This window comes from Aptenodytes patagonicus, chromosome 4 (genome assembly GCF_965638725.1).
Source record: "Aptenodytes patagonicus chromosome 4, bAptPat1.pri.cur, whole genome shotgun sequence".
Classification (NCBI taxonomy): domain Eukaryota; kingdom Metazoa; phylum Chordata; class Aves; order Sphenisciformes; family Spheniscidae; genus Aptenodytes; species Aptenodytes patagonicus.
Genome location: NC_134952.1, coordinates 67,513,285 through 67,529,221, shown reverse-complemented (window position 1 = coordinate 67,529,221; position 15,937 = coordinate 67,513,285). Strand labels below are relative to the sequence as shown.

Below are 15,937 nucleotides of genomic sequence, written 5' to 3'. Positions count from 1 at the left end.
CACAATCACTTACATTGCAAATACTACAATCTACTGTTCATTAAGATGGCATCTTCAACTTTGAAAGTAAGTGTTTACATAAGCAGCTAAATGAAAGACCATTTCTTTAAAATAGGTAAGCAAGCTGACCTATTGTTAAAACATGCAACAGGATACCGTTCTAGAGACAAAACAAAGCCTGCCTGTCATCTACCCAGGCCGTAAGAAAACTCATTACAGCAACGTGTTCTGTATTCCATAATGCAGAACGCAACTCTGTCCTCTACAAGTATTCGGCAGGCTAAGTTTAATATAACAGCCATCTGTATCCCCTCACTCAACAGAGCAATAAGCAATAACAAATCCTCATCAGCCGGGTTCAAAGGTAGACAACATGCACGGCCTCCAAATTATCCTCTCGCTTCCACTCTTTGGCAATTGCCTGCAAGAAGAAGAGAGCTATGCATAGAGAAACTCCACAGGGCAGCGTAAGGCCAGCAGCTGCCTGCCTTCCACAGAGAGGCTGCTCTTACTCAGGTCTGGATTAACTGGCATGAAGGACCATACCGGTATCGGAAGGTGGCACGGGGCTGGCTTTGGGAATCAGGCCTGGGAATAAGAAAGCTTTGGCAGGGTCCAGTACTGTTAATGATTAGGGAATTAAAACAAAGGGGGAGAGAGAGAGTTGTAAAGCATAAGGTAGCTGTGATATTAGCACACAAAGACCTCACATGTTTAAAAGCTCGGTAAAATTTCTTCTTGTAAGTACCTTCAAGTTGAATAAAACCTCATTCATTTAGCCAAAGAATGCATGATTTCTGAGTACTCCCTGTGGCCCCCAGAATTTTCTATGGGCAGATACTATTCTTATTCTACTAAAAAGATGCCTCAAAGCCAACTTTTTTAAACTTTTATAGGAACAGTACAAGTCACTGTGGACAAATCCCATAATACAGAAAACAACTAATGGTAAAAATAATTTAAAAAAATAAACAATCAAGAGTGACAACTTGAAACACATTCTAAACAAAGCATTTAGGATGTTCTAACAATAAAATCTTATTTTCAAATAAGCTATAAGCATACCGTTAACCTGATTTAAAAACCCTTTCATAAACAAAGAATCCTGATTTATTACATATGCTCTGTGGAATGCTACTCTTTTCATAGTTTATAAACTAAGTTGTCCAATTTAAAAGTAAATTCAATTATCTTCATGTCTACCCTCACCACCTTCCCTGCCAGTATTTCTCCAGAAGGCAACAGGAAACTTCCTTGAAAACTAACATGAAACAATTTCACATACTGGAAGAATATTAAAGTTACATTATAAATCACACTCATTTGTTTCTAAAAGGACATTTTTTACATGCTTTATTTACAATGAAAAATGTTGAAAATGGGATTTAGAGCTTATTAAATGTGACAGGAACATAGGTAGTGACAGATACAACTATTTATACTCTAATTTAGTATCAACAGTTGTTCCAGGCAATCAAGCAGATTAATAAGTTATCTTTGATTATTACGAGGACCCCTGAAGATACCAAATCTTAACCAGCTCTTCAGTTCAAGAACTAAAAGGATTTAAATAAAAGCAATTAAGAAAATGAGCTAATATGGTCTTCATAAAAAGACAACTTGCTAACGTAATGAAAAGCAGGTAAAAGGAACTGAGAGATGTCATGACAAATACCAGAAAATTAAATAACAGAATTCCTTTGGAGATTTCAATAGGCCATGGTTCTCTCATGCTATTGTATCAGAAAAGCTGATTAGCTTAAGCAAAAATTAGTATGTTATTATCAAAACATGGAGAAATTAAGCTCTGAGTGTGATTATCACCTTCTTTCTCTATTTAGTGCAAAGGGAAAACAATTCCCATGAACAATGAACTCTCTCAATACCAGAGATAGGAAGTCATTGTCCAAGGAACCTAGGTATACAAGAGAAACAGTGAAAGTAAATCCATTAGCCTATAAATCTATAAAATTTTTCTTGTATCCCTGGTACTACTAAATCCCATAAAAAGTCCAAGTAACAAACTAGCTCCACGGTCACTACTAAATTCCAACCGACTTAGTTACATACAAGACTTACCTGAATTTTAAGTTTATACACAGGATGTGAAAAATAAGTTTATTTTTATAAAACCCTTTCCCCCCCCAGACTTCCTCAACCTTATCTCCATATCGTAATTGACTGTGGCTGCAAGCACACCACAGATTTTACCAGTCTGTGAACACTGGTCATGAAACAACAGATTTCAGCTCACAAGTTCTACTTGCCTAGCTGACAAAAGCTAACAGAAAGCAAATCTTAGCCAAAAAAAAGAAAAAAAAAAATCAAAGAAATCAAACCAACACATAAGCCTTTCACATCAGTTTAGTAAGAGCAGCTTAAAACACCATAAATCAAATCGGTGCATCTCTCCATTATGATAATCTCTTAAAATGTCCATGTAGAAACTGTCAGCTTTGCAGCGAGAGATGTTTGACTTGGCCTTTAGTCCTCAAAGACAAAAGCCCTACACTTTCTTCTTTGGGTACCAACCCCAAAATAGAACCTTTGAGACCAACAGAACTAAGTATTTGATACGCAATCTTAGTAAAAGAACCCAGATTCAACTGCAAATGGTTTGTGTAGAATACAGCTTCTTTGTATTTTGTTGTTTACATTAAAAAAAAAAAACAACCCAAAAAACAGAGGGAGAAAGAAAGCAGACTCACCTTTGCCTGCAGGCTGTGGGACTGCAAATCCAGGTAGTAGGAAAGGTACTCCAGTGGTAACACCAGCTGGCTTTAATTCATTGACACCATATGTTGTTAAGGAAGTTATCAAATTAACTAAGTCCTTCAAAGCATCCTTAGATTCAGCCTCTTTTGCCTGTTCTAATCTAAAGAAAATACAATAGATCAAGTTAGCAGCACTAGTTTATTTCAACTCAAATCACTTTAATAAGGTATCTCTTCCATTTTACTCTATTAGAGACCACACTTTTACTGCCCTGTTCCTGCAGTATTTTACATGTTCTCTGTTCATATTTCATATCATTAAGTCAGTCAAATGTTATTGGATTTATGAGAGCATACATTATTTGCCATAGAAATTCACCTCATAAATCTTTCCTTGAACTCAATAGTCTGCTAAAAAGCAGCACAGACATGAAAATTACTTTTAAAATCTTCGTACAAACTTGAAGCTACTGGATAGGAAAATACCTAGATAGTCTGTTATTAAATAAATCCATAATTAACTTGCTAGATTATATCTGCCACTTTGAGAGTTAATATTTTATGCTAATGAAACGGTACCTTGGTAGAAGCCTAACACTTAGAAGCATACAATGAAGCATCTTCATTAGAACTACAGACCCTTACCTTTGAACGCAAGAGGATGGAAATGCTAACATCCCATTCCAACCATTGTTTCCCACCAGCAACATGCCAAACCCTAGAAACTGACTCCGAACCCTAGAACAATCCTCATTTTCCTTCAACTTCACCAAAAATTCAATCATGTTTAATTACTTACTAACTCTATAGTCTCTATAGATCTCAGGAGAAAGCTGGGGACCACAATCTCCTATTCACTCATGCAATGCGAGCTATGTTTTTCTTCTTGCTGACAAGTGACCATGGGAGCCCTTAGAAGCAGCTCATTCTGCATCCTCCATCTTCTTCTCAGTCAGACATGTGGCTGAACCTCCTTCAAACAGACATTACAGAAGCACTGAGCTCACCTATTGCCATTCTACTAATCCTCCATACGCTCTGCCCTTTCACATCATTGAGGTGAAATTACATACTCTCTCCTTTGGTCCTCACAGACCTCCTGCAATTTCCTATTAAGTCACCTTCTTCACACATCCTTCTGCATTACCACCTCCAAAGCCTTTCTTCTTTGCAGCTTGACGCAGTGTCCAGATTTCCTACCCCCACGTGACAGCCATCTTTACAATAGTACCATAGAGCTGAACAAGTCTTTGTCAGTAAGTTTGAACCAAAACATGTCCGGGGAGAATACATTACTGCTGTTCATCACTGACCGATACCTAGGCTTGTCCAAGATGATAGTTTTTTGAAACAAATCATGTTTTGATCTGAAGATCAAGAGATATGGCCATCAAAACAGCAGTCATGTTTTGAACCATCTTCCATCTCCTCTACAATACACAAATCGCTAACAAATACACCACACGTTGGTGTGCACTGTTCACCTTATCCCAGGCATTTCTGCAAGAGTCTTAGTAAGTTTTATAGAGCCCAGGAAGAAGTGAAGACAATGCATTCCTACGCTTTTAACCTTTACTGATGTCAACTGAAGAACCCAGGTGCTCTCCTTCTTCAATCAGACATGCAAACCTTTAGTCTTCCTATATCTTGTCAAGGATTCCCCAATTCTTTGATTTAAAGGATGAGCAAGCTCAGAAGAGAGTTTGTTTAAAACACTTTACAGAGGATCGCTTTTGTACCTGAAAATGAAATTGCTAATGACAGCGTCTTCCCCTCAAATTCCACCTAAACTCTGGCTGACAGATTCTGGTAAACGCTGAGTTTGAATTACATTGCTTTGAACGAATGCGTTAGTAAATATAACACACTCAAAACCACCACTTATACTACAAGTACAATAACAATTCCTTAACAGGTGTTTGATCTTTTGTGGCACCAAAGATAATTTGTGATTAAGAATTTCAAATGCCATGTCTATGTCTGGTATCCATTTAAAACAAACAAACAAAAAACCCAGAAACATACTATGTAGTAGAAAATTTAGTTCAAATATTTGGGTGCCAAAACTTAGCATCCTAGCACCAAAAATGAATGGCTTGAAAGAGGGAGATAACATTAACACTTCTCATTAATGGCCATTACAGCACTGTTTATAAGCATCTTTGACCGAGTATACTTCATAAGGTGTATGCTCATAGTCATCATTTCCCAGTTTCTGTCTTGAATTTGTAAAACACATATATATTTCATCTGCTAAGCATGCTTCTTCAGAACTTCATATCCAAACAAAGCAACACAGACTGACCATAGATTTTACAGAAATAATGCAACAGACACTAATTTTCTGACCAAGAAAGAAAAGAATGACGTTTCTTTCACGGAAAGAAATAAAATCATGGATGGATCATATATGCAGGTTTTGTTTGGGCAGGCATTTTCATTACCCTATTCTGTGATGCATTAGCAGGTTAGCAGTACCTTTAATAAAAAACACAAATTAAAAAAACCACATATATACACTGATTCCCTAGTAACGTGAGAGTTCTCTTCAGCACTCTGGTATTAGAGCTTATGTACAAAAATGTCTCTTCAATACTAAGTAGCATGTCTTCAGTACTAAGTAGCATGTACCACATTTACGTACATGATTTTTCATTATGATAGTATTTTAAAACAAAACAAAAAACCACTCCAACCAAACCCAAAAATCACTAGTTGCAGTCAAAATTTTATTTTCTGAATTCTTTCTAAATTTTTAGTACCAGTTGTTTTTAAGCATCCGCTTTCTTAGCACATACAGAAACATTCAGTAATAAACCAGTACCGATGAATAAAAAGTTAAACAATGTAGTTTCATAAATGGAGAGAAGCACATAATTTCATGTTTTGGTCCTAATATCTTAATTTCATAACAACCTATAATCACTTAGTATTTGTTCAAACCTATTCACCTATGCTTTATTAAGAAATCTTTTCAGAAAAAGCTCACAGTGATCTGTCTGCATTCCTTCAAGCACTTTTGCATACCTGAGGAGGAGATCACAGAGGAAGTTGTATCCTTGCCATATCCTAAAATCATCCAACAGTGTTTGGGATACATCACTGGAGTCTTTGAGAAAACAAGAAAGTCCAGCAAACATCTCAACTATTTCTAGGGGAGAAAGGTCATCAGACTGCTGCATGTTCTGAACACATGTGGACAAACATTCCTTTTCTGAAAAGAATCGCAATTAAGAAATTTAGGATTTTACTGACATTAATCACAGCAAGAAGTATAACTAGTACAAGAATCATGGCAATAAGGTAACTATCTCTTACCACATAACATTTAATATCACAGAGCACTTGAAGACGAGTAGGATTCTCAAGTGGCTTTGGGTCCGAACCTTAACCTCTTTTTGCCAACCCCTTCCTCCCTTTTATAATCTTTACTCTTACAAGGAGGAGACTGTGTAGACAAATACTGGTTTTTACCTAAATATTTGACCGGATAACTCAGCAGAATAAAAAGACAAATACGGCAACTGTAAATAATTCCAAAGCATCTTTTTTACTTTTAAAACACAAAGATATACAAAGTACTGACTCGAACCGTTACTGATGTTAGGTAAAACCCTACACATAACCCTTTACACCATGTCTTCTTATTGCTACTCTGGTTAGCGTTTCTTTGGCTGGCATATTTGCTTGCCTGATAAATCTTGACCAAAGAGACACAGCTTGTTGCGTTCTGCATACCTCTCACACTTCATCAGTTCATTGTCAGTTGCAGAAAGCTTTCCTAAATCTATAGTCAGATTTTAGGTTGCACTCCTGTTTTAAAGATGCTCCCTTCAATTATCTGCTATTTTAACTTCACAGCATGCATGAGACAAGTGCAAATCTTTCTAGCTAGACTGATAACAAAATTTCCCAGAGATCAAATCAAAGCATGAGATAGTGAAAGGATGCTCCTTTTGCATATGATAAAACATCTTAACTTTTTTCCTGAATATGAGATGAACCTCTTGACAGATGTTATCTCTTAAGTCAGGTTTATTTTTTTTATCAACAAGCGAGAGAGAATGCCAACTGGTTTTCTTTTTAAGATTTTATTTCACTTTTTAAAGAACCTAGGATATCTTTTGATATGCCAGCCTCACTCCTCTGTGGATCAAGCCAACAGAGATGCAATAATGGTAGTAGCTGCAATATGCCAAACGACAGTCAAAACTTGGTTATTTTCTTTGTTGCGCTTCGTGACGTTTTCACATATACACATACACCTTCTACACTCATCAAAAACCCACCAGAAGGCTGTTACAGATGCAGACAAAATACCTATCACCTTTTAAGCCCTATCTGAAAATACTTAACTGATGACTATTCTGTGCTTCCAAGTGATACTGTACCTTCACATCTTTCTGGCTGGAATTGGAAACATGCTGCTAGCACAAGAAAAAACACAGACTGAAATTTTCTGGGAAGTATGTGGAAGCAGGGTAACGTATTTCATAAACTGTCAAAATGGTTTTGTGAAGCCTTGTAACTACTTGCTTTCTAGGGTGTGAGAAAACTGTGGGGTTTTTTTTGCAGTAGGTGTACACTGCTAAAATGTATGATAAGGATGTTAGTTCACTTCAACAGTCATTCCAATTTAAAAACTACAAATGCTTCTATGGGGTCCTACAGTCTAAAAGCCCTAAATATAATATTAGAAACATACTCTACCAAATTTCCTACCTCAAATCCTACATACCTAAACACCCATGCAATTTTAAATTAATGCAACACAAGTATTTCATATGCAAAGCTGCTCCCAGGCAGTTAATATCCTCTCCAACACTGGTTTTCATCTCGCTTTGCTCTTGCAAATTCTTTGTCATGAATCAGCTTGGCAGCTGCCCTTGCTAAGCAGACCATGACCAGTCACTTGTAAAGATACATGATGAATAAAGTATTTCTTATATTAGCTACTAAAATCTGTAACCAACTACAGAAATACCCCTATACGCTACAGTTCCCATGCCTGAAACAGTCAGGATGCTATTTGTCTCAAAAAAGGATAGGAGATAAAATGGAATTATTCTGGCTGCTTCAGTCATTTGGTGGCTCACAGGCTGAATTAAGCCCATGAGATGATTTTATTTTGGCGTTCAGGATGCACAAAATTCGCAATCTGCAAGCTGTACGGCAAGGTGAGGAAGAGAAGGGCCTGGCAGAAGAAACGCAGGCTGGCTGAACCGTCAGCAATCTAGTCAGCCAGCCAACAGGGAAAACATAGGGTCTGCAAATCCATCCAGCCGCCAGGTTCTTTCCAGCTGTGTCCCAAAAGCTCCACACCAGATTGTGACACAGGCTCTAGGACAGGCTACACTTAAGCTTCCTAGGAGCACCAGTACTGAGAGACCGCCTCCTTCGGGCAGAGGCTTGGGTCTCAGCCAAGCGAAGGACAGCCTCCCTGGGCCAGGCCCTAGGGACAATGCCCTTGGGTTGGGGACCCTGCAGGGAAGCTGGGCTGGAAGGAAGGAAGGAGGAAGCCAGCTGGCAGTTCCAACGTGCCATCAATAAGCACTTGGAGGTTTGCACTCAAGTGTTTCTGTGCCCATATGCTGTGCTCCCTTGAGGATTTCCTAGTGCCTGTATTACCCAGGTTTTGCTGTTATCAGAGTATGCCAGCCCCCAATACCCTGGATAATGGACAGTACATTGCAAATCAGTGGTGGTTATAATGGTCCGACCCAGCCTCTTCCTGCAAAAGCAAGATGTCTGGGAGAAAGAATCTTCTCCCAGGATACTCAAATTAGCTCTCCCTAGTTGGTGTAATGCACCAGTATTTACTACACGGGCCTCTAATAGCTCAAACTGCATCAGCAAAACACACGGAGCTGGTTCCTCTTCCTGCGGCTTCCTCAGATGTCTCTACACTTTTATTGCCAGCTAGAGTGGTACCCAAACATGCAGCTGTAAACAGGACACTGCTAGCTTGCCTCGCGCCTCTGCAAGGAGCTGCTGCTGCTAACTCAAACACAGGACAGAAAACAACTCCCGTTAAGAATTAATGCTTGCAGCAAAAGTGACAAACCTATGCATCTTCCCAGTGACTACTTTTCAATACAGGCAGTTACTGAAGTTGTTGAAAGCCTTTCCTTTTGGTTAGCATAAACTCTACACCAAAACATGAAAGGAAACTCCATCTTCCAATGTTAACTTGAAATATGGATGAGGCAGACTCAGCTACAAACACCTCTCTCGCTACACAAGTGCTCTGAAATTTTACCTGTATGTAAATGCCTACGTGTCCAAAAAAAAAACAAAAGCCTGTAAGCTTTCCTTGATCTATTATTTTCATGCCTATTTCCTAACTAAGAAAACTATGAAGTAAGAACAGAAAAAACCCAATAAATAATATTGGATAGACACATACCATGAATGTATTTCACTACATTGACGCTAAGGCCATGACGCGATATGGTCATTAGTACTTCCCCTGCACTCTTCCTCCAAGGCAGATTATAGGGAGGGCACCATGAGGTTATTGCACTGAATAGAAGCTGGAGATCATCCTTTTGAGCCAGTTCTTCCGCCGGGGACACAAAACTGCACAATTTTACTAGGATCTGAAACAGTAAGTCATTAAACATCTAGTATTAATACCCTGATCATTGCTATTTTTGTCTAGACTTAGTAAAAGACGAAACATTCTTTCATTTAGCATACACATTAAAAAAACGCAATGCGCTGTTTTTCCTTTGCATGTTGTTTCTGTAATTTGAATTGAAGACAAGGTTATTCAACATGCGGTTATTTCAAGTCCCAGTTCAGTTTAAAATGACTAGCAAAAGATTAGCAGCAGAGTTTAAATCTCTTAGGCTGACACAGCATACTTGTATGGATACCAGGTTATTCCATTCTTGGAGAATCTGCCCGTTACCTAATTCACAGGTCTAAACATTGCAGTGGGGCAGAGGCTCTGCAAAGCAAACTGTTGTATCCCTTCCTAATGCAGGAAGAAGGCTATTGATGTGCTGTCTGCAGAGCAGCATCCATACCAGCTTGGCCAAATGAAAACAGCCAAAATAGTATGGCAGGAAAGGATACAGCAACACTGTCGACCTACCTGGATGACCGACTCCTGGATCTGAATTTCCAGGTTATCTTAAACAAGACAAAACGCAGCCACACAACCAAAGTTACTATGTTGTGCTCCCTTTTCTGCATGTTCTGAGGACATCTGATGTCCATTTTGTGTCTTGTGCAGGAAAAGCTGAGGCTCCCTCTCAGAAAACTGTAGGAAGACTTTGCAAGGCTGCCTGCGTCCGGAGGAGGTTTGGAAGCTATCTGAAACCTCACCCACTCCAGCCAGCTCATTTGAGAGCACCACTTTACAGACCTTGAGAAGGGACAGAAAAGAGCTGAGCTGTAGTACATTGCGGGGGACTCTATGTGGTAACACTGATCATTTATTAACTCTGCTGACTGAAACACAGCAAAGCATTTTCTGAAAGATAGCTCACAGCACACCACGATTTCTGCTTTGGAAGACAGCCTGCAGTACTAAGACAAAAAAGAGGCAAATGGGTATGTTCTCATATAGTGACTGTTAGCGGGCAGACATTGTGGCTAGTAATTGTGGGAATAAGGCTCTCATCTTTATTTTTGTAGTGCAGGTACCAAAATGCCTCTCAAATGTTATACTTACAAATCTTAACACTGCCTTCAAATCCCTGAAGGATGTGATTGTTGATAGACCTCTATGGTTTTGCGTATGTGCCTACAATGACCCTACATAGAGACACGTCCAATTTGCACATGGAAACTGGTAGTATGATCATCAATCCCTTTCTAACATTAGCTGTCAGCTGCTTCTAAAAGTTTCGTCAGGAGAACGTATGGGAATTCCTTTGCAAGATCTCCAATTGAAACTTCAGAAAGCAGGAGCAGGTCAGATGGACTCCTTGGTCTCCCTGGGAAATCTGGGGGATAATTGTAATAGTAACAGCAAGCTCAGATGGTTCATTCCCATATTTAAATGATTTTTTCCATATTCATGGTTAATTTCCATAATTGAACGGGAAATAGCATATATTAAATTAATTCATAGATTATTATCAATACTAATGGTTTTTACCATGTCTATTTCAAGCAGTAACGGCCAAAGATACCAAAGACTAGGACCGGTTAGATTAAAACAGAGTAATAGTCAACATGCTGCTCCTTTTAAGCAGCTGCCCAGAACAGTTGCATATATTTTTGTGGAGGAGATCATTTGCCGAGGACAAAAACCACAGGAGGAGTAGAAATTTAACCTCAACTGACTCACAGAGGCGATCAGCTCCGGTGCAGGCGCGTCCCACAGTGGAGCGGCAGATCGCGGAGTACAGGGGGGTTTCCTGAGCTGGGGAACCCCCAGGGGAGCGCAGAGACCCACCGGGAGCCAGCAGCTCTCACCAGGGCGGCTGACGAGGTGTGGGCAGGGCCAGGAGCAACGGCTGCCACCCCCCACTCCCACTAAAGGCAGCCCCAGGGAGCACTGCCACCGGGAGCACTGCCAACAGGACGGGCAAACAGGGCGTGGCGCGGCAGCTAGGGTATGGCACCTCTTCGAAGGAAAGGCATTACACGGGCCAAGTGGGGACTCGGCATACACATAACCCAGCAACTGGGCACAGGTCAAGGGCACTCATCTTACCCGACCCTCAAGGCAGAATGGTGGGCACTTGTCTGAGGGTAAAGGCCACAGCTCCAGCTGGGGGGTCTGCACCATCTACCCCAGAGGCGGCCGATGCCTCCACGCAGACGGAACTGCTGAAGGGAGAGGCTGCGGTGCAGACCTCAGGCTGCATGAAGTGCCTAGACCTCTCTCCTGGGGTAGGGACAGGCAGCAGACCTGCCTGCAAAAGGTGTGCCCAGGTGGAGGACCTCCTGCAGCAGGTGGCTGAGCTGCAGGATGCAGTGAGAAGACTGCGTAACATCAGGGAGGCAGAGAAGGAGCTAGATAGCTGGTTCCAAGCGCAGTCTGCAGCGGACCCGCAGCCCATGGCCAAAGAGCCAAAAACTCCCCCACCGGCACACGCAGAAGGGAGCGGGGGGGCCAATAACGCAGAAGAATGGACGGTTGCAAAGGCAAGGACCAGCAGGAGGAAGAGACTACCCCTGAAGACTGAAGTGCCTTGCAGAACCACTTCACCACTCTGCAGGCCAAAGAGGAAAGTCCTGTCACACCAGGAGAAGCGCTGGAGTATAACAACCAGCGCCACTAAGAAAAGGCAAAGGGTGATAGTAGTAGGTGACTCTCTTCTGAGAGGTAGAGAGGCACCCATTTGCCGACCGGACGCACTCTCTAGAGAGGTGTGCTGCTTACCGGGGGCTCGCATCAGGGATGTCACCGAGAGGCTGCCAAGCCTTGTGCAGTCCACTGACTGTTATCCGCTGCTGCTGTTTCATGTGGGCACCAGTGACACTGCCAGGAGCAGTCTGAGGACTACCAAGAAGGACTACAGAGCCCTGGGAGCAGCAGTAAGGGACTCGGGAGCGCAGGTAGTTTTTTCATCAATTCTGCCAGTTTGAAAGGGCCAGTCAAATCTGGCGATTTAACAAATGCTTACAGGACTGGTGCCACAGCCACTACTTAGACCATGGGTCTCGCTTTGAGAAACCTGGTCTACTGGGGGCTGATGGGGTCCCTCTGTCAGAGAAGGGGAAGAGCATCTTCGGACACAGGCTTGCCAAGCTGGTGAAGAGGGCTTTAAACTACAGATGCCGGGGGAGGGGAACCTCAATCCATCCCACTCCTACCAGTTTGATGCCAGGGCCAGCAACAGATGCCCAGAGCCTGGGGAAGGAACACAGGTCAGCAGGAGAGCGCCTGAAGAGCAGCACAAAGGAACTCCAGCCAGTAAGACAGCTTCATTGGGGGCCCAACTTAAATGCCCCTATGCAAATGCACGTAGCATGGGGAATAAACAAGAGGAGTTAAGAGACGTGCGCACGCCTGCAGGGCTACGACCTTATTGGCATCACAGAGACGTGGTGGGATGGCTCCTATGATTGGAGCGTTGGGATGGAGGGACACAGGCTCTTGAGGAAGGACAGGCAGGGGAGACGAGGAGGGGGTGTCGCCCTCTATGTCAATGACCAGCTGGAGTACATGGAGCACTGCCTGGGGATGGATGAAGAGCCAACCGAGAGCTTATGGGTCAGGATTAAAGGGAAGGCAGGGACAGGTGACATTACGGTGGGGGTCTGCTACAGGCCACCTGACCAGGAAGACCGAGAGGATGAGGCCCTCTATAGACAGATACGAGCAGCCTCACGCTCACAAGCCCTGGTCCTCATCGGGGACTTCAAGCACGCCGACATCTGTTGGAGGGACAACACGGCAGGGCATAAGCAATCCGGGAGGTTCCTGGAATGCATCGATGATAACTTCCTTCTCCAAGTGGTAGAGCAGCCAACGAGGAGAGGTGCTATGCTGGACCTTGTTCTCACTAACAAGGAGGGGCTGGTGGGGAATGTGAAGCTCAAGGGCAGCCTGGGCTGCAGTGACTACGAAATGGTGGAGTTCAAGATCCTACTTAGGGCACCGAGGAGGGCGCAGAGCAAGCTCCCTACCCTGGACTTCAGGAGAGCAGACTTTGGCCTCTTCAGGGATCTGCTTGGTAGAGTGCCAGGGGACAAAGCCCTGGAGGGAAGAGGGGCCCAAGAAAGCTGGGTAATATTCAAGGATCACCTCCTCCAAGCTCAGGAGCAATGCATCCCAACAAAGAGGAAGTCAAGCAAAAACGCCAGGAGGCCTGCATGGATGAACAAGGAGCTCCTGGACAAACTCAAACACAAAAAGGAAGCCTACAGAGGGTGGAAGCAAGGACAGGTAGCCTGGGAGGAATACAGAGAAATTGTCCGAGCAGCCAGGGATCAGGTTAGGAAAGCTAAAGCCCTGATAGACTTAAATCTGGCCAGGGACGTCAAGGGCAACACGAAAAGATTCTATAGGTACGTCGGGGATAAAAGGAAGACAAGGGAAAATGTGGGCCCTCTCCGGAACAAAACGGGAGACCTGGTTACCTGGGATACGGAGAAGGCGGAGGTACTCAATGACTTTTTTGCCTCGGTCTTCACCGGCAAGTGCCCGAGTCTCACCGCCCAAGCCACAGAAGGCAAAGGCAGGGACTGGGGGAATGAAAAGCCGCCCACTGTGGGAGAACATCAGGTTCGAGACCATCTAAGGCACCTGAAGGTGCACAAGTCCACAGGACCCGATGAGATCCATCCGCAGGTCCTGAAGAAACTGGCAGATGAAGTTGCTAAGCCACTATCCATCAAATTCGAGAAGTCGTGGCAGTCCGGTGAAGTTCCCACTGACTGGAAAAGGGGAAACATAACCCCCACTTTTAAAAAGGGAAAAAAAGGAAGACCCGGGGAACTACAGGCCAGTCAGTCTCACCTCTGTGCCTGGGAAGATCATGGAACAGATCCTCCTGGAAGCTATGGTAAGGCACATGGAGGACAGGGAGGGGATTCGAGACAGCCAGCATGGCTTCACCAAGGGCAAGGCCTGCCTGACTAACCTAGTGGCCTTCTATGATGCAGTGACTATATCAGTGGACAAGGGAAGGGCTACAGATGTTGGCTAACTGGACCTCTGTAAGGCCTTTGACACAGTCCCCCACAACATCCTTCTCTCTAAACTGGAGAGGGATGGATTTGATGGGTGGACTGTCCGGTGGGTGAGCAATTGGTTAGATGGTCACATCCAGAGGGTAGTGGTCAACGGCTCAATGTCCAGATGGAGACTGGTGACGAGTGGCGTCCCGCAGGGGTCCGTATTGGGACCAGTACTGTTTAATATCTTCATCAAGGACATGGACAGTGGGATCGAGTGTACCCTCAGCAAGTTTGCAGATGACACCAAGCTGAGTGCTGTGGTCGACACGCCAGAGGGACCGGATGCCATCCAGAGGGACCTGGACAAGCTCGAGAAGTGGGCCTGTGTGAACCTCGTGAGGTTTAACAAGGCCCAGTGCAAGGTCCTGCACCTGGGTCGGAGCAACCCCCAGTATCAATACAGGCTGGGGGGTGAAGGGATTGAGAGCAGCCCTGCCGAGAAGGACTTGGGGGTACTGCTGGATGAAAAGCTGGACATGAGCCAGCAATGTGCGCTCGCAGCCCAGAAGGCCAATCGTATCCTGGGCTGCATCAAAAGAAGCGTGGCCAGTAGGTTGAGGGAGGTGATTCTGCCCCTCTACTCTGCTCTCGTGAGACCCCACCTGGAGTACTGCGTTCGGCTCTGGAGCCCTCAGCATAAGACAGACACGGACCTGTTGGAGCAGGTCCAGAGGAGGGTCACAAAAAAGATCAGGGGGATGGAACACCTCTCCTATGAAGAAAGGCTGAGAGAGCTGGGGGTTGTTCAGCCTAGAGAAGAGAAGGCTTTGGGGAGACCTTATTGCAGCCTATCAGTACCTAAAGGGGGCTTATAAAAAAGATGGCGGCAAACTTTTCAGCAGGGCCTGTTGCGGCAGGACAAGGGGGAATGGCGTTAAACTAAAGGGGAGTAGATTTAGACTAGATCTAAGGAAGACATGTTTTACACTGAGGGTGGTGAAACGCTGGCACAGGTTGCCCAGAGAGGTGGTGGATGCCCCATCCCTGGAAACATTCCAGGTCAGGTTGGAGGGGGCTCTGAGCAACCTGATCTAGTTGAAGAAGATGTCCCTGCCCACGGCGGGGGGTTGGACTAGATGACCTTTAAAGGTCCCTTCCAACCCAAACTATTCTATGATTCTATGTGCTTGTAGGAAAATCCATCTTACTCTGAGCCACCAGTTTGTGAAGAATCAAGGAAGAGCAAAACCTGGTTCAAGTGAAAAGCTCCTGGACTTCTCTCACATGAAGCATTTCCATTCCTCTTGCAAATTCCATGACCTATTTTACCTTTCTTACCTGTACAAAGACTTTCTGTAGTAGCGCTCGGCGCTCTGCGAGAGGTAGTTCATTCTGTGCTCCTCCAACTACCTCAGGCACATGTGGAAGGTCAAAAAACAGATATAGACATTTAACAAGTGTGGAAGGCACTGACATTGTAGTCATGCAGTCCACAGTTTTCTGGGGAAAAAGAAAACAGAGCAAAAAAACAGTTAAGCATATTACTATATTCAAAAAGTCACACTCCTGTAATGCAGTTGACTCAAATGCTGGTTTTTCTTTCTCACACCTTTGGTGAGGTGTCCACATGGCAGTAC

General features: G+C 43.7%; 1 protein-coding gene across 6 annotated transcripts in view; it reads right to left on the bottom strand.

The window, feature by feature from the left end:
- The window catches only part of WDFY3 (WD repeat and FYVE domain containing 3), a 190,098-nt gene that overhangs the window by 99,980 nt on the left and 74,181 nt on the right, over nucleotides 1-15,937 (bottom strand). For all 6 annotated transcript variants that reach the window (XM_076337073.1, XM_076337070.1, XM_076337074.1 and 3 more), the window contains 4 exons: nucleotides 15,639-15,800; nucleotides 9,121-9,313; nucleotides 5,742-5,928; nucleotides 2,709-2,875 (listed from right to left, as the gene is read on the bottom strand). In XM_076337073.1, coding sequence (XP_076193188.1) covers nucleotides 2,709-2,875; nucleotides 5,742-5,928; nucleotides 9,121-9,313; nucleotides 15,639-15,800 — 709 coding nt within the window. The remainder of the gene's footprint in view (nucleotides 1-2,708; nucleotides 2,876-5,741; nucleotides 5,929-9,120; nucleotides 9,314-15,638; nucleotides 15,801-15,937) is intronic.